Here is a 22,380-nt window from a genome sequence, read left to right as displayed (position 1 = left end):
CAACTCATGATGTGTCTAAGTCTTTGAAGCAGCCTATACTGTATGTCCATCAAAAGATGAATAAAGAAACTATGGTATTTATACACAATGAATCCTCTACCATAAAGTATAAATTCAAGTCATTTGTAGGCAAATGAAAGTACCTTCAGACCATAATGGCAAGTGAAATGAATCACAAACATACGCAAGCTTAAATATTGCATGGTTTCTCTTACATGAGAAACCCAACGTATAATTAAAGAGCAAAATAAAGATACAAAGAGCAGGAAGATAAGATTTTTTTTTCAAAAGGGAAGGGGACCATGAGACAGAGGGAAGAAGTAGGAAGTTGGGGAAGAAGAACCAGAAAGAATAAGGTGTGTTATATAAATGTACCAACTCCCCATCATAATGTAGTCATTATGTACTGTAAATGTATTAATAAAAATATAAATTTCTTTAAAATATCACTTGGCATATTCAAGACTACATCATAGAAGATAAAATAAATGCTGGAAGACTGATATAAAATTATTAATCAAACTATTTTTTTCTTCTTCACTAAAAGCATTGGTTTTCTACCTGCAGTGCATACTCAGTTGGATTATAATTAATCAAAATCTGTAAGTCAGTACAATGAGGCAGGCCAACAAAATCAGTGCACACAATCAACTACACACATAAAGAAAGCTTTTGGGTTAAGCCAGATCATGACACAACACTAAACAGAACTTAGTATAGTATGCAGGGAAGCAAATCTGGGCAATAATTTCCCCCCAACACAACCAGGATCAGAAAGAGTAACTGAAGAGCAGCCAAAAGACACTGGTGGCTTGTGCAAACTTAAAATGTCTCCTTACAACCTATAAGATTCTTTGGTTTGACTTCTCTAATAAATTTTGGGTACCTAATAAGGCACCCAAAGAGTTTGTTTTTAATTAGAAATTAGAACCAAGACATTTCAATAGTATTGATTCATTTATGATAACAAAAATAAACACATTAAAGCCAACCTAGGCTACACAGTGAATATGAGGCCAACCTAGGCCATATAGCACGTTTTAAGGCCAGCGTGGAGTACAAAGCAAGGTCTTGTCAAAATAAAGAAAGAAAGAAATCCATTAAATGTTAAAAAAAAAAAAATCTCATCTTCATGAAAAAAATTACTTTTCCAGAACAAAAGAAATGACAACAAAAAAACAGGGTGATGAGCTGGGTGTTGTAGTACACACTTATAATCCCAGCACTCAAAGGAGGCTAAAGCAGGAGGATCACAAAATTGAGCCAACGTTGGGCAATTCAACAACTTAGTGTCTCAAAATAAAAACGAATTTAAAAAGGGCTAAGGATGTAGCTCAGTGTGAGTTATTGGGAGGGACTAGCATTATTTTACATTTTTGTTATCTTTTATATCGTCGTAAAGACAGTATCTCATTTGCTTCCATATACAATGCTCTATAGTATTTTTTTTTTTTTTTGGCTAAAGTAAAGAAAATTTAGTACCATAATAATATGTAATTGGAAAAAGCAGCCAGGCATAGTGACTCATGCCTGTAACCTTAAGCACTCAGGAGGCTGTGACAAGAGGATCGCTGTTTTGAGGCCAGCCTGACCTGCACAAGATCCTGTCTCAAAACACCCAAAAGAATAAAGATTTCAAAAAAGCAGTATTTTAATTGTCTTTTCAAATTTGTGGATATTCTTCAATGCTATACCTGATTGAACAAATACTGTCTGGATACCAACATGAAATCTAAAACCATACCAGAGAACATTTCATACTGTTACATTAAAATTCTTTAGTCTAACAGCGCACTTTGAATGAGTCTTTTAGACAAGGCATGATTCTGGAAGATCATGCATTGGTCATATGGAAAATGTTCACTAAATTATGTAGTTCTTCATATGTTAATCTATTTCACTTTATGAAAATGTTTAAAAACTAAGTATTAAAATATAATCAATATCATCAGAAAATACTTTTAGAATAATAAAGCTGTCATACTAATAGTGGCAGATATTTGTTTTTCAAATTTTTAATTTTCACTTAAATGCTCAAATTTTATCTCTGACAACAAATATTATCAGTTGCTTTTTGTGTAGTGAGACTCCACTGTCAATAAAACGTCTGGCATACATTTGTTAGCTTATTCCTCAATGCTCCTAGATGTTGCCAAGGAAGCATCATTAGTCCCTCTTCCCATTGCCACTGTGTCTAAATCAGAGTCTCCTAAAGAGACTGCCAGGCTGCTGAAGCTTTTTATTGGAAGGCTGAGCTTTAAACAACTGATGCATTTGAGAAACTATGCTGAAAAGCAGGGAATGCTCATGGAGAGATCCAAACATCAAATACTCCAAGGGCTTAGGGCTTGTCACATATATCTCTGTGGAGGTAGTGCAAGGCAACACAAAGTGGATGGGAAGAGTTGAAAAACCAAAGACAGCTGATTAAGGAAAGATTCTCTAAGTCCAGGTGTCCACTTAACTGTGAAAAAGATCTTTGTTGGTGGCATTAAAGAAGGCATTAAAGAGTATCACCTACAAGAACTGTATTGGAAAACTTTAGTGACTGAAATTGTGACTGATAGGCAGTGAAAGTAGAGCTATGTTTATACAAAATTTTATGACTATATGGACATAAATATCATTCAGAAATACATACTGTAAATGGCCACAACAGTAAAGCAGGAAAGCCCATTCTGTTGAAACAAGAGATGGTTAGTGCTTTACATAACAAAGAAGTTCTAGAAACTTTGTTGGCAGTCATGGGGGTGGTTTTGGTGGCCATGACGATTTTGGTCAAAGAGAAAATTTCAATGGTCAAGATGGCTTTGGTGGAACTTGTGGTGGTGGTGGATATTGTGGCAAGGGAGATGGCCACAACACACTTGGTAACAATCAAGGCAATATTGGAGATGAAAGAAGCTAAACGTGAGTTTGGCAGTTACAACAATCTTCAAATTTTGGGCCCATGAAGGAATGAAACTTTGAAGGCAGAAGCTCTGGCCCCTGCGGTGGTGAAGGATATTAATTTACAAACCACAGAATCAAGGTGGCTATGGCAGCAGTAGTTATGGAAATGGAAGGTTTTGATTAATCCCAGGAAACAAGGTTTAGCAGGAGAGCACAGCCAGAGAAATAACAGGGAAGCTACAGGATACCACAGATTTGTGAAGTTAGCCATATACAATGGTGGCAGGGACTATCTGCTACAAAGAAGACATGTTTTAGACAATACTCATGTGTATGGGCAAAAAACCTAGAGGACTATATTTGTGATTAATTGTACAGCAAGTTGTTTTAGTTTCTGTTCTGTGAAAAGCATAAAGCATTCCAACAAAGGGCTTTAATGCAGACTTTTTGCACTCATGCTGTTCACTGCTAAATATATCATCATGACATTGAACGTCTTTTTTAAAAAAGTCTGAACTACCGAAGTCTGTCTCTCAGCCACTATTTCAGTAAAATAATGGTGTTCAGCTGGAAAATCAAACAATGAATGTCTTCCTCAAGACAGCCATATCTGGCATGCAATATAAGTTTATTATGTGTACTTCATATTTTATCACATAAGATACTACAAAGATGTGGACTGTAGGGTCAACATTATAGTAATTAAACCTGGTATGGGGGAACATGCCTGTAATCCTATCCACTCAGGATGCTGAGCAAGGGAACAAGTCTGTGGCTAGTTTGGGCAATTTAGCAAAACCCTGTCTGAAAATAAAATTTAAACAGAGCTGGGGATGTACTTCAGTAGTAGAGCATCTCTAGGTTTAATCTGCACTACCACAAAGAAAAGAAAGATCAATAATAATTAATAATAGTTGTGGAATTATCTCTGTGTTAGAGCACTTGTACAGCATGTGCAAGGCCCTGGGTTCCATCTCCACCAAAATGAAAAAATAATTGTACTGCTTCACACAGAATAGTCTTAAAGAAAGCAGTACTCTTTATACTTCAAGTACATGGATATGAAGAATACAATGACCACCAGGACTCTGGTGTCCAGTTTTGCTTTGTGCTAAAGTCTATAGCAGTTTTAACCACCACTGCTTCTAAACAACAGTGCAAATATTAACAAAGTGGAATAAGTATCATCTCAATACCATTATGGAAACAGATTCAGATCCCTTGCCCAAGTCCTTTGAGGCTCACTGCACTGTTCTAACAGAAGTAATCCTTAGCCTTCTCTGTTGTTGTTACAATCCACTGACTCATTCAATCAGTAATTACTAAAGACTTAGTGTCAGCTATGCAACCTTAAGAATATGAGTGTGTTAATGTCTTGTGTTGGTCACTCACAAAAACTCTTAAAAAGAACACATACTCCAGAGCCTCCATATTTTCTGACTTAATGAACAGACCGCTGTGACTAACCTGAACATTGGTATCACAGATTTTTAGAGTACATTTCTCACATACTCAAAAATCAACCACCTAAACATTGCAGTATATTCTTGTTTTACATCACTAACAGGAAAGACAGGTCAGGCGATATAGAACCTCTACCTTTAATGTATCAGAAGTAGTTTTATCTTCACACCATCTGAACTAAAATTGTATATAAACGCAGCCCTTGTTCTGCGTACACTGACATAAGTGAAATTCAGAGTCAAGTGCTTTATCTGAAAGGCTCCATGGTAACTATAATCTATAATAACATAGTACTGTGCAAAGCAGATTAGTGAACATATACAGGGAAATAATAAGTTCCAATGACCCACAGTCTCAATTACAGTAAAGGTGGAAGGAAAGGCAATATGAAAAACGATGAGGTACTTTTAAGCAGTAGCTTTGTATGGGTACACATACAGGAAAGCAAACATATCTAAATGACTTTTTCAAATTCTGCATGCCTCCCTCCCACTGCCTGTTACCACTTGAAAATCACTGTAAGTGATCAACTAAGAGAAATTTTCTAATTCTTCCAAGGTGTTTGTGAAAGGCATGGAGGTAGGGGGATATGTATGGAGGAGCAGAAGCAGGGGGATGGAGAAAAAAGGTTTCAGCATTTTATTACATACTGAGTTAAAATTAGACCACATTATATTTAGCCAGGTATTAGAAAGTACAGAAATAAACATTTCTCAGAACAAAGATATATCAAATCTTTGGGCTTCCATCTTAACTTTCTCTTCCTTCAATCAATATAGCTTTAGAATTACTCAATAATATGTCTCTCCTTCTACTCCATGTCCACATCCATATCCAGGAATTCTGTTCTATTTGAATTTTTTAAATTCACATATATTTTCAAAACAATTATCAGTTTTCAAAACAGTATATTCAGCTCTAAAAATAAAAACCTAACCCTTATGCACCTGAAGTAGTTTTATCTTCACACCATCCAAACTAAAAGTTTAAATGGTTCAGCCCAAAGTTAGGAAGAAATCAAAAAATATTTTATAAACAAACACTAATGGAAGCTTAGCAACTGAGAGTGTCATGAGAATGGCAATAAATAATTTCACTTTTTAAAAATTTCTACTCTATTATGTATCACATGTGGGATAACAGAAAGTGGTAAACTATACCTTAAAATGTACTATGATGCTCCAAGGAAGAGCTGAACTTGATGCAAGAAGATCAAAGAGCAAACCAATTGGATAATGCCTAAAAATAAAAGAGTATTATTTTAAGTGAGACAAATATATATGACAATATATAAAATAATAACTACAACTCCAAAACAAATTTTAATCATATGTTTTAACATCAAATGTCATGGACTTTAATGGCAACTAAACATTTTATATAATTCACCTTCTGGAGCAATATAATACACTTTCTAGGCATCAGTTGGTTTTCTTCTAACCAATAATTTCCCACAGAAACATCAATATACACAACAGCTTTACAGGAAGGCATTCTTTATGAACTGTAATAATACTGTAATATCAAATTATCATCCCAATATTCAGAGTAGAGAACTATTTTCAGTTATTTAAATATTTTTTTTACTTTTAATACAACAGGATTTTAGAAAATTCTAAGAATTAAGTTAAGTAACAAAAAGCACACAATATGCTTGCCTAGCATGTATGAGGCTGTGGATTTAAGACCCAATTTTAGGGGGTAGAAAGAAAACATGCAAATCACCTATTCTTTGGTTAATCCTGTTAACATTATAGCCTGTTAGTTTCCTGTCTTTTACCTACACATACATATCTAAATACAGGTTTGAAATATCCATTACAACTTGCCCTATAACTTGCTTTTCTAACAGAATAATAAATATCAACATTTCCCCAAACATCAAACATTCTTGTAACATCTAACTCATTTTTTAAAAGAGAATAATAAGACAGGCATGGTAGCATATGTGTGTAATTCTAGGACTCTGGGAGGCTGAAGCAGGAGCATCACAATTTAAAGACCAGACTGGGCAACACAACAATTTCTTGTCTTAAAATGAAAAAGCGTTCAGGATATAGGGTGAAGGCCTTGGGTTCAATCTCCAGTACCATAATAAACAAACAAACAAACAAAAAATTAAGAACTCTAAAACAATAGATCTAGACTTTCTAAATAAAAGAATGTTTCCTCATATAACTACTATTCACAGTGAATCATATCACTTAACTATAAACAAATATGAAAAATACAAACCTTACAGATTTCAACGGACAATTTGGGTACCAGGAATCAAATTCAAGGCTTCACATTTGCCAGGCAGGCACTGCACCACTGAGTTACATCACTGGCCTGACAAATAATTTTTAAACTCAGCGTGTTAAAAAATCTAAACTGAGCTGACTCAGTGTATCAGAATTACATAATAATCCCAACAAAGGTAGAAAGATAGATTGATTCACTCCTGTTTCCTCTGTATAATGTATTGGTTACTTTTGGATTAAAGAGCTTTCAGTAAAATATCTAATTTCCTTCAAAATAAGTAACTCTAAGCAAGATTCAAATATCAGCTAGGGAGACTGACAGTGTAGCTCAGTGGCAGAAGGATCACCGAGCATATATGAGTACCTGGATTTGATCCCTAGGATAGATGAAGGAAGGAAGGAAGGAAGGAAGGCAGGCACGCAGGCAGGCAGGCAGGCAGGCAAGCAAAGAAGGAAGCAAAGAGAAGAGGAGGAAAGGAGGGAGAAAGGGAAGGAAAAATAGAAGGAGGGAGGGAGGAAGGAAGGAAGGACAGACGGAACAAGGTAATATGTATTTCTTTGCTTACATGTACTAAAGGTCATGTATTTTATTTTAAATGAATTTAGGATAAATGCACTGTTGTAAAATTAAAAGGTAAGTAGTTTTAGTCTCACATGTTATATTTCTCTTTGTGGTTGCATCTCAATAACCTTAAACTACTCTTTTGAAAGTCAGCATTTAACCGTAATCCTGCATAACTGGAACTAGAAAAATTTTGGAACTAGGGAAAATTCTGACTCCAGTCAAAAACTAGACTACCAAATATACAGCACTACAGATGAGTTACAAATTGTATCTAATCACTATTAAAAATGTACAAGAGCTAGAGATGTAGCACAGTGGTACAGCTCTTGCCTAGCATGCACATGGCTGTGTTAAATCCCCAGAACTACAAATAAAACACACACACACAAACCTGCATTGCAATTCTACAAAACAAATCCTTTTTATGTCTTCAATCTATTTTTTTAGAATGTCTCTCTAAAACTAGTTAAGAATGAATGTGCATATCTAATAAAGTTAGTTACTTGGCAATCATAATAAAAACTTAAAACTTTCAAAATTGACAAAATACATGGCTTTCCAAAGTTTTAAAACAACTTTAAGAAAATTACTACACAGGTTATCTATTAGGTAAGATTTGCCTGAAATAACATAAATGACTGAGAATCCAGGATTTCATGTATTCCCTGTCATTCACAAATGAAATTCTAAAATTAAATGGCAGGCTGCCTTGCAAGTGAAAGGGCCTGAGTTTGATCCGCAGTGCCCCCCCAATGAAAAACAAACAAACAAACAAACAAACAAAAAACGCAGGGGCAGCACTTGGGGGATATATCTTAGTTAGGGGGTTTGTGTAGTATATGCGAGGCCCTAGGTGCAAGTCCTAGCACTGAAAAATAAACAAACAAACAGATGTTTAAAACCTTTGAAATCAAACATATCTTTACAACAATCTTAGATAAATATCTGGATCATAATACAAGTTCAACATAAGACTCATTTACATAAAGTAACAACTCCCTACAATGAATACAATACCTATTATGTACTACAAGCATGTACCAATAAAAATTTAAAATTTTTTAAAGATATATTTTAAAAATACAGTAAGTATAAAAAAAAACTGCGAATATTAAACAAAGTAGGTAATAGCTGTTAGATGTTTAAATCAACAAAGAGCCACAAATACTTAATATATTAAACACAGAAGGATTTAGTGGACCAAATTTTGAGTTCCAAGTTTCTTTTTGAGTAGTTCTAAACATTTTAAAGATCGATGTGTCATAATTTTTATTCCTTCTTCATGGCCTTTCAATAAGCAGAGAAAACTCACTCTAGAAAACCAATCTTTTTGTCTAACAACTGCCATCCGTATCTACTAGGGCGAACATTTTAGGGCTTTCAATGATACAAACAGTCTGCTGTGACCCATGTGCCATATGTTCACCACAACTGCACTAGGCCCTTTTATAAATCTCGGATTTATTATAGGGTCTTAGTGATTTCTTGAAATCACTATTCTGTAGCTATTCTGAATCATAGTGAAAAAGCCTAAAATAATAAGAACTGGAAAGAATGAGATACCTGAAGGATGATACAATAATGCACTTTTCTATTTTCTTACTGTGTTAACTAAAGTATTACATAAGTTTTGAAGAAAGAGTAAAATAAGAATGTAGGCATCATCTCAGGAATCTGGTTTTACATACTGTTAACAGAAACAAAAATGTCAAAATTTCTCATTTTCTCCCTGTAGGTAAAGAGGAGACAACTGACAAAGGAAGATATTTCATATTTATTAGACAAATCAGAAAATGCATACAAAGAGAGTTAGTACCCTGAACTTAAATGACAATGGTGAAAATGATGGTTTAAGTGAATCTCAGACTATGAGTCATTATATGTCCTATATAAATTCTGCAGAACAAGAACTAATAGATGAACATATTTCTAAGAACAAAACAATCATACAGTATTATCAATTTAGTCATTCAACAAAATAACACTTCATTACACAATATTTTATGACAAGAATTTGGACCATTCCACTTTAATGGAATTATGACAATATTCACCTTTTATGTCATTTGTGTTCTATAATTTACTTGATAATAGGTATAAGCTAGATTTGAACACAAAGATAACTGGAAGCAATCTGACAGCATAGAAAGTGGGAAAAAAATGTATTGGACAGACAGTTCTATTTTACTAAATAAAAAAGGAAATATTTATAACAAAATTATGCGCTGTTAAAAGACAGTAAAAGTTCTTGGGATGGGACAATAACGAAATAGTAGAATATTTGCCTTCCATATGCTAAGCCCTGGGTTAAATCCCCAGCACCACAACAAAAAGAAAAAAATTCCCTTCACTTTTTTTCTTGCTGGTAAGTGCAAGAAAAGGCAGGAAAAATGGTAAGGAAGAACGTCTTGGTGATCTATTTGAATATTTGACAACTAACAGTTAATTATATTCCAAAGATATTGTACATTTCTGTTCCCTTGAAAATCAGGAAAATATGAAAAAACTTGAATTTGCTTCTTTTAAATGCAAATTAAAATTTCTAATAAAGTTGACATGTACAACACTAACCCCTATTCTAATTTCTCTAAATTATTTACAAAATAACGTGTGTGTTTGTTCACTGTCCTCTGAAAAGCAAATTATTTATCTAGTACTCAAAGGATTGGTAGAAATTTAAAATATGGCTCCTAAAACATCCTATGAGCTTACATGTGGCTAAACACAGATGTTTATGTTTAAATGATTATGACAACGATATTAACTTCAAAGATATCCTCTAACTGGGGATATAGCTGTGTGGTATAGTGCTTGCCTAGCACATATAAGGGTTTAAATTCTAGTACCGGGAAAAAAAGGTGTTATATTCAAAGATATAATCTGAGTTAGTTTTTCTTTGACTATTTCTGATGGATCCATTAAGATTCAGGAAGATTTATAAAAGAAAATGCAAAAATCAAAAATAGTTAATTTCTCATATACTATAATCTGGTTTACATCAAGGATTTCAAAAATACTAATTTGCACAACTCCCTTAAACATAATTTTGTCAGAAGACCCCTAGCCCACAAACCACATAAGTCATAACTGTAAATAAACCATAATGTAGCTACTGAGCTATTACATTACTACTTCTAATATCTAAACTAAATTAAATAGAAAGGGAAATAGGCAAGGATTACAACCTGGTATATATATAACCCAAAAGAGAACCCAGACATCTTAGTCTAGTGCATATACCAACTACCCAGAATGAAAATAATCATTATATACAAACAAGTACTAATAAAAAAGATCTATTGCCCCACAGGAAAAAAAAAAGATCACTGCATTAGAAATGCTAGGTTTATTTTCAAATTTTCTTCTTCATACCACTCTAGACTATGAGATTCTGCTCTCAAAATGAATATATAATGTTTCTTTGCTTGATTTATTTATTCATATTGCTAATATATATATATATGTATATATATATACACACACACACATATATATATATATATACGTTAGCACACAGCATAGCAATAATATGCTCATTATATATAACAGAAGAGAATTCACTCTAAAAATCTACATTCAGATAGCTATCTAGTCTTCTAAAATCAGCATCAAAAGGGGTCAGGGATTTAGCCCAGTAGTACTGCACCTGCTTCGCAAGCACAAGGTCCTGAATTTAATCCTCAGTAATGGAAAAAAAAAAGACATAAACAAAATAAAATCAGTATTAAAAGAATCATCCCAGTACTAGTACTACTGCTTCAGCCATTTCATTAAAATAAATTTTACTACATTAGTGATTCACAGGAAACAGGATTACTTTTTCATGAATGAGGATGTAACTATAATTGCAAGCTCAAGTAATTTAAGATTACTATCAATTTGCCTTACTCTATATGTTGCACAAATACAAACTGTTGTAGAGTATGTTTCACAGCCCTCTAACTATATTTCTATATGAAAAAATATAAAATAACAAAGAAAAATAATGAATAAAATGCTATGCAAGGGCCCAGGTGTGGTGGCACATTCTGTAATCCCAGTATTCAAGAGGTTGAGGCGGAAGGATCACAAGTTCAAGGCCAGCCTGGGCTACAAAGTGAGTTCAAGGACAGCCTGAACTGCACAGTAAAACCCTGTCGCAAAAAAGACACCCCCCCACACACAAAAGGTGTTATACAGGCTCTATTTCAAAAATGTATAGAAAAAATTAAAAATCTTACCAAAATGACAGGAAAAGACAAAAAAAAAAAAAGACTGGAAATGAGAAGAATCTGTGTAGGATTTAGGATTAAATGTTAAAACCATTTTACTAAAATGTACTTTTGAAAGTATAGTATTAAATGTTGTCATTATTACATAATAAATCTATGTTTAAGTTCAACACCAATTTTGCTTTGTTTTTCAATTCAAAAAAGTAGTTTGACTCCTTTCTTTTACAACACATCTTGAAAATAATTTAGTTTATACAAAGTAAAATTTCCCCCAGTATATTTGTATTATAGTTCACAAAAAGAGAAACTTTTTCTGTATTTTTTACCTGAACATTTAAAATCTAAACCATTTATTAACAAAGTACTTCTAAAAAAATCTAAGATCCATTCTCTTAAAATAATTATGAAAATAACAAGTACAAATTAAGCATATGTAAGTTCTAATAACAACAAATTTCATCCCTTAAAGTATAATGTTAAGAGCACCCTCTACTGACTGACCAAATTAGTCTAAAATAAGAAAATCTTATACTTTAAGTAAGATCAACATTCTGTACTTAACATGTAATTTTTTTTTTTTTTGAGTGCTTGCCTAGTATCCACAAGGTCTTGGGTTCCTTCTAGCATGGACAGATGGATGAAAAAGGAAAGAGGGAAGGAAGAAATAAAAGAAAAAGAAAAGGAGGGGAGGGAGAAGGGAGGACAAGGACAAAAGAAAAAAGAAAGGAAGGGAGGGAGGGAGGGACAAAGCAAAGAAAAGATGATACAAAAAACCACAAGGACAAAGTTCTAATATAATCAGATAAAACCTTCTTGGATGCTCTACAAATCAACAATCCATTTAGAGAGCATGAATTATTCTTATTTTTCTATTCTAGTTTGACAAACTAACATAAACAATTACTGAATTAAACAAAACAAAATGGGGAAATTTTTCAAAACAATGCAGTAGGTGGTAGAAAGAGCTCTGAAATAGAACTCTCAGAGCATGAGTCCTGCATGCTTATTTACTTGAGCCCTGACTTCATAAAGAAAAGCAAGGGTAAACACTCTACAGAATGAAGTGTTGTGGTTCTGGAATAGAAAATAAAGCCAATTAAGACCTTTAAACAAAGCTGGGCATAGTGGCACATGCCTTACAGTTCCAGCTACTCAGGAAATTAAGACAGGAGAGTCCCTTGAGTTCATGAGTTTGAAATCATCCTGGATGCTCAATCATCCCACAAAGATACTTAAACAGGTACAACCATAAGCAGTATGGGGGAGGGAGGAGGGGGAGAGGGAGAGAAGGGGAGGGAGGAAGGGAGGAAGGAAGGAGAGAGACAAAATGACAAAAAAAGGAAGCAGATACAGTACTGAGGTGGCAGAAAAATACAAATGGTCACTTTCGGTCAAAGGACTGAAGAAAGAGATGATACTTAGGCTAGAAGTTAGAAGAAGGAAAGGAGGAATACACGAGAAATGTGTTGAATTTTGTCAACAGCTTTTGTGAATCCATTATAGGCTGAATATGATACAGGCTGAATTATCTTTTTTCTGAAAAGCCTAAGATCAGAAGTGTTTCAGACTGGATTTTACAATATTTGCATAATACATTATGAGATATCTTGGGGTGGGATCCAAGTCTAACACAAAGTTCATTTACATTTCATATACACTTTTACATACTTATGTGTGCAAGTCTACATACTTGTTTTTAGTGAGCCTGCATTATGTGTAAGTGTGTGGTGCTGGAGATGAAACTCATCATGCACACTAAGCACACACTCTGCCACTAAATGACAGCCCAGCCCCACTGCACCTGCATTTCTACTACTACCCAGCATCCAAGACCCGGATGGACTTTTGTCTTTTGTCACGTCAGTGCTCAACAATAACAGACTTTGGAGCATTTCAGATTTTCAGATTAGGAATGCTCAATATGAATTTTTTTATCTTCTAGCTGTAATTCATTCTTTTTTTCTTTTATGTTTTTATTTTACAGCAGTGGAGATTCAACACCCTACCACTGAGCTACATAGTCAGATCCTTTTTAAAGTTTTTATTTTGCAACAGGGTCTCACTAAGTTTTGCAGGCTGGCCTCAAATTTGCAATCCTACTGCCTCCACTTCCTAAGTAGTTGGATTACAGGTGCACACCACAAGTTGGCTCCAATATTTCTGACTGTTGCTGAACCAGTCTTACATATATTCAATACAACCTATTTGGTCACAGTATGCAGTTAACTTTATTTACTGTTGGATTCAATTTGCCAATATTTTAGTGTAGATTTTCGTATGTCACACTCATGAGATTGTGTTTTCTATTTTCTTTATACTGTCTTACTTGGTATTAGAATAATGGCCTTAAAAATGATTTGGAAAATGTTCTGTCCTCTTGAACTTTCTAGAAAATGCTATTAAAATGGTATTAATTCCTCTTTAAATGTTAGACAAAGATTTCTGGTATAATTATTTCAGCCAGGACTCTTACTTCCCACAAGCCTGCAACCTCCACCCTCTAACAACAAATTCAAGGCCAGGCATGGAGGCACACACCTGTAATATCAGCACTAGGGAGGCTGAGGCAGGAGGATCACTGATAGTTCAAGGCCAGGCTGGGCTACACCTCATGAGTTCAAGGTCAGACTCAACTATATAAAAAAACGATGTCTTAAAAAACAACAAACAAAATGTTGCAAATTCAAATTTTTTATGTTTGGATCTATTCATCTTGTCTGTCTCACATTGTTTATTAGTAGTTTGTGGGTTTTCAGGAATTGGTCTCTTTCTCCGAAGTTACTGAATTTATGCACAAAAGTTGCTTAAAGTACATTATCTCCTTATCTCTTAATGAGTATACAATCTGTAGTGATGGGCCCTATCTACTTTATTCTTGATACAGATAATTTGTAGAGGATTGACTTTTCACCATAATAGTAGCTTTAAAAAAAAAAAAAAGAAAAGAAAAGAAACTGAGAAGCATCAGGTATGGCAGAACATGCCTGTAATCCCAGCTACTCTGGGGGCAAAGGAAATAAGACTGAAAGTTTCAGGCCACCACAGGCAACTTAGTGAGACCAAGTCTCAAAATAAAATTTTAAAAGAGCTGGGACTATAGCTTAGTGGCAAAGCATTGGTTTAGCATACACCAGGCACTGGGTTCAATCCCCAATGCCAGAATGAATAAATGAATGATAGAATTTAAAACTTTAATACAATTACTTTCACACAAACTCTCTAAAAAGAAAAATATTTTCATTTGCAAATAAAAGACACCCAGAAAGAATAAATTTGACAAAGTAGGACCATGGTAAATTTAAGCCAAAAATCACTGTTCTACAGTAAGAGGGAAAAATATTATTTATTGATATCATATATAGAATCAAAGATAAAACAAACCATAATGAATGTATAATAACCACCACAGAAAATAGACTAAAACACAGCTGAAAGACAGGACTTAGCACTTATTTTACAAGATAAAATTTCCTAAATTGTTCAGTTTCTCAACTAGGAGCAGTTTTTCCCCTTCCCTGGAAATTTGGTAACAATTCTTATTATCGTAACTGGGGAAGTGTACAGGTATTTGAGGGCAGAAGTTAGGGCAGCAACTAAACATCCTACAATGTAAAGGACAGCCCCTACAATGACAAATTATCCAATTAAAAATATCAACAATAATTCTGTTGAGAAATCTGGCTTTATAATGATAAAACTGAAAAATTCTATTAGTAACACAAATTCTTTAAAAGTCTAACTAAACCATCAAGAACCATAGACTATTGCTACTCACCCACAATCCTTCCCCCCTCCTGCCTTTCCCTCTTCTGATCATTGCTCCTTCTACACTTTTAAAAAACCACCTTCCCATTCTAAAACTTCCAATTCTTTTGAAACAAAAGTAAACAGAAAACTGCTTTACCTTTGCTGAGTTCTAGAAGTATCTAATAATCATAATGAGTCTTATATGTGATCATGAAGCTCACTGTTACATACCGATTTAATAGTACTATGAAACAACTGTCATCCCTTCCCAGAACCACCTGAAAAGATGAAAGACTTAACCCATAACTCAATATAAAATATCAACCTTATATTTCTAAGCCAAAATCGAAAGTATACTTTTAAGATTTCATCAGCACAAGGTGAGCTCCAAAGTTTACTTTTGCTAATTATTCCATTTGCATTAAACACCTAACTAGCTTCCTTCCTTTTTGTCCTTCATTTTAATATTCCAAGATTGAGAGCAAGTCCATTTTTAACCCACCTGTATTTTTGAAATTTCATCTAAATCTTGTCTTAGTACATATCTTTTACATTAAATTGCATGCAAATGGCAGCATCTGACTACCTACATTCCACCACACCTTGAAATACATTTTCCAGATCTTTCTCATTATGATTTCTGTAGTTTCATTACATATTTTTGAAAACATAGTGAATAAAATTTCCAGAAACAGAGGAAGTACCAAAAAAAATCATTTATGTGTGGATAAGCCCAAATTTAGGATTTATTTTCAATACACTTCTTAAAAATGACACAAGATCAAATTATTTTTCACATTAAGAGGAAATTAGGCCAGAAATGGTGGTGCAAATAATTGCAATTACTCAGGAAGCTGAGGCAAAAGGTTTACAAATTTGAGGCCAGCTGGGGCAACTTACTAAGATCTCAAAACAAAAAAACAAATAAATAAATAACTAGGACAAGAGCCATAGCTCAGTGGTAGAGCACTTGCCTAAATATGCCTGAAGGCCTGAGTTCAATCCGCAGTATCATACAAGAGGGGAGGGGAAGGGGAGGAGAAGGAGGAGAGGAGGTAGGAAAGCAGAGCAAAGCAGAGCAAAGCAAAGCAATGCAAAGCAGAAAAAAACAATATTTTAAATGCTCTAAACCAAAGTATCAGTGGTCAACTAAAGTGGCAATTAATTTGAATGATGTCAATTTACTCATGTTCATGTAGTTTTGTTACAAATATTCTGGAGACAAAATTGAAACATGTCATAGATGACTTGTCTATATCAAAGTTCTATATATATGAAAAAAACTAGAACCAAATAATATTTTAACATTTAAAAATCAATTGCTGAGAATAAGTGAGTCTGTCAAGTCATCCATGCATCCAAATAGAAGGCATAAATATTTTCAATAAAATAGTTTAATAATGACTGAAACCTCACTCATGAGCTAAACTAGTGATTTCTTTCTTAACAGAACCTTTTTAATGACTATTTTAGGGCACTATACCTTCTTAAAGCTACAATATACTTAATGCTTAATAATGCAGAAAAATTCACTCACCATTTCAGTGGTGTGCCTTCATATTCAAACCATATCTCACTATTATCTTCTTGTCTCATAACCTTCTGAAAGTGCTTTTTCACTTTGTCAGTTACCAACGTCAAATAACTTACTCTTGGCAAAAGCAACTGAAATGAAAATTTGTAAAATCATATTTATTTACTAGTTTTTTCCAAAAGAAATACTAAATAGGTTTTTTAAATCTTTTACAGCCATGTTCTTTACATTGACTATCCCAAACAAAATCAAATGCTTTTAAACAGAAAATCAAAGGCTAATTAACATGTCTGAATATTTATGAAGTCATTTAAAAGATATTATATATGCCTAAAATAACTGACGAAAATCTACTATCTTTTCTGTAACACTTTATATAGAAATGATATAATTATGGATATCATCCTATTTAGGATACTTAACAGTTCTGTGAAATTTAACTTAAAATTAAAACAATTCACCTGAGTTGATTCATCTTTTAGGAGAAGATAACTAATTAATTCGTTCTAATATATACCTTGATTTATCAATCAGACTCTCACAACTGGCCCACCATGTTTGGAAGTTTATGAAGAATGTTGGGCTAGATAAAGCCTCAACTGGAATACTATGAAGGAAATTTGTGTTTTCCTCCCAGTACTAAAATCCAGAGAGAAAACAGGAGTTTTCAAAACTGGTCATGATTTATGAACCCAGAAATAAACAAAATGGGGGAAATTTGATGTTTTTCCTCCTTTGCATCAGATACTCTAGTCACTTTTTGCTTTCCTAACCACTGTCTTCTTTTGGTGGTAAAACTATTTTGTTACTCATTTTCTCTCTCTCTCTCTGCCTCCCCCACTATTTCCCCTCACAAGGCTTGCATTTGTTAGTCTAACTGAACCATCTGTCAGGCTCATTATTCCAGGTGATGTCTTTTCATTACTAAAGGAAGGAGAACTGGGTTAGCAAATGTATACAAAGAAATAGTGATTTCTAGTGGATGAAACTGATATTTAGTCATGGAAATCCAAGGTAAGAGGTCCCAATTAGGAGACCACGACAGGCTTAGGGATATAGAAGTACAGGAGGGAAACAGGTGGCATACACTTATATGAAATGAAAGGTATTAAATACTATGGAGAAACTTGGATTCAATGTTTGTTTTTAAAAATTCAATGTTTTTTAATAAATAAAAAACTTATTAGTGAAGCAAAGGAATGGAAACTAATATGTGTAAGAGAAGGCACTAATTTTTAAACAGAAAGAACTGTCATCTGTTTTATGTAGAGCTTAAATAACTTGACAAATCATACGATATTATACAAAAGAGTCACTAGAGTTTTTCAGAAATGACAGAATAAAGCCAGGCACAGTTGTACACAGAACTCTGAGAGGTTGCAGTAGGAGAATAGCAAGTTGGAGCCAGCCTGGACAACTTAGCAACTTAGCGAGACTCTGTCTCAAAATTTAAAAATAATAGCAATAAAGGCTGGGGATATATCTCACTATGAAGGCCCTGAGTTCAAACCCCAGTACAACAACAAAAAAATAATCAAATAGTTTGTAATTGCTAAAACTTGGAAACAGCCCATTTGCCCATCAGTTGGAAACTGGATAAAGAAGATGTGGTTTTTCTATAAAATGGAATATTACTCAGCCATAAAGAATGAGAAAATAGATTCATTCATAGGAAAATGGATACATATTGAAGATATACTCCTAAGTGAAATAAGTAAGTCACATGTGTAAATATTGAATAGCTTCTCTGGTGTGAATAAACTGCAATAATACATAAGATCCTAATAAGATTACTGACATTGTGAAATGGGAAGAAGGGGGCTAAAGGTGTAGGGAAGGTGGGATGGATAGGGGAAGGGTAATAAGGGAAAAGAAAAAAATGTGAGATAATGAAAAGATGAAAATAAAGTGTTTGTAGATGGGGAGGGGAAGAGGCGGTGAAAGGAGGGCAGGGGTAAGGGGAAAAAATGAGTATCAAGACCTGTCATGTAGAGGTACAAGATCCCAACAATGAATGTAACTGTACTGTATCCCTAAAATGTACCAATAAACTCAATTAAAGCTGAAAAAAATAATCAAATGGGTGTGACATGTAAGTTTATAAGAAATCAAAACAGCATAGAGATCAGTCATTTCCTAAAAATAAAAAATGTATTTTATTAGTCTAATCTAGTAAGGTCCTTATTAGTAAATCCAGAACTTCAATTTTAAATGACCACTCAGCATTACTTAGCAAAAACCTACTTCTCAAAGAGTAATATTAACCAATGGAAATTGCAAGAAGAGAGACACACATCATGAATAAAGAGTATGATATTATTTTTTTTGGGGGGGGGTTGGTTTTTCTGAGACAGGGTCTCACTATGTAGTTGAGACTAATCTGTAATTCACTATGTACTCCAGGCTGTTCTGGAACTCACAGATCCTCCTGCCTCAGCCTCCTGAGTGCTGGGATTATAGGCATGTGCCACCACGCCCAGCCTGCTATCAGTTCTTAATTTTGAAAAGTGTTACACAGCTAACACTCAGGCAAAGTTGCTGAAGAATTCACAAATGATATTCGCAAAATAAAGTTTACTTAATAATAAAGAATGAAGATAATTAGAATGTAACCTCCAAGGCTGGGCAGGACAGTGGACACCTGTATTCCCAGCACTCGAGAGCCCAAGGCAGCAGGATGGCTGCAAGTTCGAGGCTAGCCTAAATAAATAAATAAATAGGAATGTAACCTCCATTGAGTCAGGGATTTGGGTCTGTTCAATGTTGCATTCCCACTGCCCAAAATAGTGTTTGCTTGACAGAGATACATATTATTTTCTGAATGAATCCAATGCTAAAGAGTAAGTGTGGCAAAAGCCAAAATGGTAATTAAAAAAAATACCCATAAGGCAGAATCCACAATGAAATGTAGTTGGAATCTTCTGTTTGATATTTGCCAGTGGGAATAATCACTAACATAAATATCCACAGTAATGCTAAAAAATAAATTTAAAATTTAAAAAATGACTATATGAAAATAACTGAAATGACATCACCCTGCCCTTTGTCTCTAGACTATACTACTCACTGTTTTTCTTAGGTATATTTCATTGGCTTGAAGTTCTTTTTTCAAATGTGGTAAAATAAGCTAGGCATGGTGGCATATGCCTGATAATCCTAGCACTTGGAAGGCTAAAGCAGGAGGACCACAAGTTCAAGGCCAGCCTAAGCTATATAGCAAGATCCTGTCTCAGAAAACATGCATACATGCATATATGCCTAAATATAGTAAAGTACATCTAGCATAACTTACCTTTTTTTTTCCCCCTTTTGGTACCAGGGATCAAACTCATGACCTTGCGCTTACAAAGCAGGTGCAGTGCCACTGAGCTACATCCCTAGTGTCATAAATTATATTCACACTGTTGTGCAGTTATCACCACTTTCCATCTCCAGAACTTTTTCATCATCCCAAAGGGAAATCTGGCACCCATTATATAATTCTCCATACAGCGGCACATGCCTGTAATGCCAGCACTCTGGGAGGAAGAGGCAGGAAGATCATGAGGCCAAGCCAAGCTTGAGTAATTTGGTGAGACCCTGTCTCAAAATAAAGGACTGGGGACACAACTCATGCAAAGGCCCCGAGTTCAATCCCTGGTCCAAACACAAAAAGAATAAATAATTCCCCAGTCTTCCCTTCTCCCTGGTCCTGATAAACCGCTATTCTATTTTTTGACTGTGAATTCGCCTATGCTAAGTACTGTACTTCATGAGAGTGGAACCATACAGTATTTGTTCTTTTGTCTCAATTATTCCACTTAGCAAATCTTTAATGTTCTGTAAGTTTTTTTTAATATGAAAAGCATTAACCACATTTATGTTAATTATTAGGTCCCATGCAATCTCTTAGTCCTCAATTTATGACAGGTATAAAGTACTCCTAAAAGGAATTACAGGTTTGATTCAGTAGCATGGAATACATATATTTCTGGGAAAGGAACCTATAATATTATTTCTTTATGCTAAGTACTACTCTACCCAACATTTTTCAAATACAAAACTAGAGGTATAGCTGGGCCTGATACTTCAGGGGAGGCTAAGGCACGAAGACCACAGTGGAGCTGAGGCCAGCCTAGACTATACAGCAAGACTCTCTATCAAATCCCTTCACCTCTGACGAAAACATTACAAATTTATCTAGAACAAAAGTAGAAATATAATATACCAGAACTGTAATCCACTCTAACGTATAAGGCATTATACTAAGCAACAGGGACAGGACATCAGACAGAAAGAATCCTTCTCTTCTGAAGCACACAGGCTAAAATGAAAAACATACTTAAAAAAAATACAAGAGATGAAGGCAAGGAGAACTATACATAGAATGCTACTACAGAATGTTGCTGTCACAACAGCAAGTAAGCAAAGTAATTTAACTTAATCTAGGGGCTCAACAGAATATGACAGGAAACATTTTAAGGCAAGAGTAAACAACAAACAGGAATGAACCAAAATAGTCAGAAGTATGGATGTATGAGGTAGTGCAAGGTAGGAGATACTTGTGCCCATTCCAGACAGAGGCTGAAAGGCACAGAGTGATGGTGAGATACAAAGATTGGCACATCTGAGCGAACTGTTAAAAAGTTAAATACAACAGAAATGTAGAGTTGCAACAGAATAGTACAGAAGCAACAAGGGGTCAGACTACACAGAACTTTGTAAGCTACAGTAAGGATTTCAAAGATGATAAAAAGTCACTAAAGGCTTTAAGCAAACAGGTGACAAGATCAGACAGTATTTTGAAAAGATCACTCCAAGTACAGAATAGAAAATGAAGAGAAAGGAAAACTGAAAGTAGGAAAACTACTGCTATGTAATCCATCAATTTTTAAATGGTGGTCTAAATTAAGCTCCAGTTGCAGGGATGAAAAACATCAGGTAAATCAGGGAGACACTGAGATGTAAAATCAACTGGATTAAGTTACTGACCCAATGTCAGGAATTATCAGAGAAGCATGAATGAGTAACTCCCAGCTTTTGGGTACAATTAATTAATGATATGAATAACAGGGCCATTTGCCAAAAGAGGATGGGAAAATGGCAGATGACCAGATTTTCTGGTGGTAAAGTTGAGTTCAGTTTTCAAATACATTTATTTTGACTTCCTTTAAGACATCTAAGTAAGGATCTCTAGCAACTGAATAGGTTGAGGAGGGATGCAAAGATATAGATCCTTGACAAACACCTAAGTGTTAAAGAGCTTTGGTGGTGGTGGTGTGTGTGTGTGTGTGTGTGTGTACATGTGCATGTGTGTGAAAAATAGGAAGGCAAAGCCCTAAGATATGCCAACATTAAGGAACAAAGAAAGTGGACAGAACTGGCAAGAGATCACAAAAAGCCAGAGAAGCAGAAGAAACACCAGAAATATGGAGCACTGCAGAACAAAAGTATCTGAAGTAGAGAAAACAACCAAAAATATCAAACAAATGAAAATTCAAAACCTGACTCCTTGTTGGATTAAAAAATCACTAATGACTTTGGCAAGAATAGTTTCGCTGCAATAGTTTGAAAATACAATTTCTATGAACTAAGGGGTAGGAGACAGGAGAAAGACTATGAGTATACACAACCTTTTCAAGTCTGGCTTTGAAGGAAAAGCAAGAAGTTGAGAAAGGCAGGATTACAGAAGATTGTTGTTTTGGTCCAGAAAGGCTTTGCAATCACATGAATACTGTGATGGAA

At 34.6% G+C, this 22,380-nt stretch overlaps 1 protein-coding gene across 4 annotated transcripts in view; it reads right to left on the bottom strand.

The window, feature by feature from the left end:
• Atg5 (autophagy related 5) overlaps positions 1–22,380 on the bottom strand; it is a 121,405-nt gene that overhangs the window by 81,756 nt on the left and 17,269 nt on the right. For 3 of the 4 annotated variants that reach the window (XM_033763454.1, XM_033763457.1, XM_033763455.1), the window contains exons 3-4: positions 16,660–16,787; positions 5,517–5,595 (exon numbers count right to left, since the gene is read on the bottom strand). In XM_033763454.1, coding sequence (XP_033619345.1) covers positions 5,517–5,595; positions 16,660–16,787 — 207 coding nt within the window. The remainder of the gene's footprint in view (positions 1–5,516; positions 5,596–16,659; positions 16,788–22,380) is intronic. The other variant, XM_033763456.1, reaches the window with a different exon arrangement.

Source organism: Fukomys damarensis, unplaced genomic scaffold (assembly GCF_012274545.1).
Source record: "Fukomys damarensis isolate Sample0158 unplaced genomic scaffold, DMR_v1.0_HiC HiC_scaffold_14, whole genome shotgun sequence".
NCBI lineage: Eukaryota > Metazoa > Chordata > Mammalia > Rodentia > Bathyergidae > Fukomys > Fukomys damarensis.
Note: the sequence above shows the minus strand (reverse complement) of the source record. Positions and strands in the feature narration are given on the sequence as shown.